This window comes from Telopea speciosissima, chromosome 7, assembly GCF_018873765.1.
Source record: "Telopea speciosissima isolate NSW1024214 ecotype Mountain lineage chromosome 7, Tspe_v1, whole genome shotgun sequence".
Classification (NCBI taxonomy): domain Eukaryota; kingdom Viridiplantae; phylum Streptophyta; class Magnoliopsida; order Proteales; family Proteaceae; genus Telopea; species Telopea speciosissima.
Window position 1 is genome coordinate 47,798,691 of NC_057922.1, and position 2,755 is coordinate 47,801,445.

Consider the following 2,755-nt stretch of genomic DNA (forward strand, 5'->3'; position numbering starts at 1 on the left):
AGGAAAACACACCTTTGTTGTCTATGACTATATCCTCATAACAAAGACATTTATTCAAACAGATGGAAGGCACACCGATGGTAAAGAGAACGAAGGCAATATATAGCCATTGAAGTATATATCAAATAGAAAATGAATACCAATATATACCCATTCAAGTATATATCAAATAGAAACTGAATACTAATATATACCCCTATGAAGTCAATGTAACGTAAACACCCCTCAATAAATCTCTCCCCTCTATTCCCAGAAACTGGCCCAACTACATGAAATTGACAAGAGGAAACTGTAACTAAATAGACCTGCCCATATGAATCTAAAAACATATAGAGAAATTACATCCCAATTCAAGTCTTCTTCTTCTAGAGGGTGGTTCTGCCCTCAGCCCTGCTTGCTCTGCTCCGGTGGTGCCGCTTCCCACGGTGATGCCGGTGTCCAAATGTAACCGGGTCAAACCCACGGAGCCGCTCTGCCTCATGTGGGTTGATAACACACTCCAACGGCAGAGTCGGGTATCGGACCCGGTCATAGCAGTATGAGTATTGCAATTGCTTCTTCCTGAAATTAAGCATTTTGGATCTTTCCTCCAATACGATACCAGTTTTGACATTGAAAGCATTAAGAGAATCACCGGCGTCACACTTCTTCGATGAGAATTCGATCGGGTCGACGGCACATCCATGGAGCACCAGATCGGAGAATTCAGCAATGTAAGGGGCATACTTGTAATTCACTTTGAACTTGCCACCATTAGTAGCCCATGTTGAACCATCCCATATGGTAGCATATAAGGACATTGGCTTGGAAGGGAAGTCTCCACCCATTGATTCAGTCCTCTTAATCTCTCTTATTGGAACATCATCCACATAAAATCTGATCCAATTAATAAAAGGAAGATTGAAATAAGCCCAAGAAAAATTGCAATACTACAGTTACCACAAACAGATAAACCAAATATGAAATTACCCAATAATGCAAAAGCATCATTATTAATTTGAACTTCACTGGAGAAAATCAAGCACAAGCAAAACCCCTCAAGAACTGCGGATTAAACAATTCATTCTGATTTTTAATTTGAACTTCACTGGAGAAATTAGTATGTGAACTGTGAAGATTGAGTTCTAAACAAGGAAGAACAGACCCTTAATTTAACTAAATTGTTTATTAGGGAAAAACAAGTAACCCCCCCCCCCCCCCAAGAACTACGGATTAAACAATTCGTTCTAATTTTTAATTTGAACTTCACTGGAGAAATTACAGTGTGTGAACTGTGAAGATTGAGTTCTAAACAAGGGAAAAAGCACAAGTAAAAGAGCTTTTTTTTTTCCCTAATAATTGAGATTAATTTTGAATTTTTACGGAGATACTTTGGAGATTGCAAGCTAAAACAAAGGAAAAATAGACCCATAATTTAACTAAATTCCTTATTAGGGAATAACTAACAAACTTAATTAACGTAGGATACGAATTAAAGGACCCTTTTTCCCAAAAAAAAAAAAGAGAACTTTCTGTAAAAAAATTCCAGAAAGAGAGAATTTTCCCACATAAAAACTCAAAACAGCAAGAGAATCGATACTGATGCATGTTGATTAGAAACAAAATTGATTTGATTTGGAAAAGAAAATATGTTTAAACCAAGAAAGCTGAAATAGCAGAAGAGGAATATCTGGAAATAGAAATTCTAAAGACAATCCAAGAGGAGACTGGAGAGGTTTCAGTATTTTAAATGCTTACATGATGAGATTCTCAGTCCAGAGAATGCTGTACTGATGAAAATCTTCGGAAGGATCGAACCGGAAACCGTATCTCTCTTCCCTTCCGATGTTCGTGCTTCCGTTTCCGTAAATATTCGTTTGAATCCGCCATTCCTTTCCTCGAATATTCCCCAAGAACTCGAAATCCAATTCGTCATGGTTCGTCTCGAACATATCTCCATTTGACATCTAAATCAAACCCACCATTAAAATCAGAAAATTTTAACAAAAAAAACCCGAAAGAAGGACGAATTTATCCGACTAAACACTCACGTAAAACGCGACGACAACGCCGGCTGTGTAATCTGCCGGTAGCTTAATCGAAGCACTGAAGAACCCATGCAAGTAAAGGTCCTGAGAGACAAACCCAGCACCTGTTTTTCCCAGAGAAAATCAGGAAGAAAAAAAACGCTAAAATATGAGGAGTGAGGGGAAAAAAATAGTGAAGAAACAGAGGAACAGAGCAGAACTGTGTCGCAACAAAGAAAGAGAAGAGACCTGATCTTTCATTTAGTGAGATATGAACCGTTTTTCCATCTTTTAATATCATGAGATTATTAACCCCAAACAAATGAGAATACCCTTCGTCGAATGACAAGATGGGTAGATTCTGATTCTTAGTAGTTGCAGAAGCCAAAACCATCACAGACAAAACCATAAAAAATCCCAAACGAAAACCCATCCTTTTTTTTTCCTTTCCTCTTCACTGTTCCATCTTTCTACTCTCTGTTTTCGTATATTATTAACCTCTCCCTCTAACTTTCGTCTTTTTTTCTTTCCTTCTTTTCTTCTTCAGAAGGAGCTCGACCTCTACAGTAATGGCAATCAACCTAGAAATGTCCCCCTGATGAAGAAAGAAAGAGTGTGACACCGTGAGAGACAGAGAAGGTGGGAGAAGTGGTAATTGAAGAAAGGAAAATGGGTTCCTTTTATTGGGGAAAGGAAATGAGGTGTCGGGTTGCGGATTTGAGGAAGAAAGATTATAAAAGGGAGTAACA

The 2,755-nt window shown here is 38.1% G+C and overlaps 1 protein-coding gene across 1 annotated transcript; it reads right to left on the bottom strand.

The window, feature by feature from the left end:
- Nucleotides 1-225: 225 nt before the first annotated feature.
- Nucleotides 226-2,521, bottom strand: LOC122669520 (probable xyloglucan endotransglucosylase/hydrolase protein 28). The gene is made up of 4 exons (XM_043866296.1): nt 2,256-2,521; nt 2,031-2,131; nt 1,738-1,946; nt 226-876 (listed from the first exon to the last, which is right to left on the bottom strand). Exons 1-4 carry the CDS (start codon nt 2,437-2,439, stop codon nt 366-368), a joined length of 1,005 nt encoding a protein of 334 aa, XP_043722231.1. The 5' UTR covers nt 2,440-2,521; the 3' UTR covers nt 226-365.
- Between the last annotated feature and the right edge of the window lie 234 nt (nt 2,522-2,755).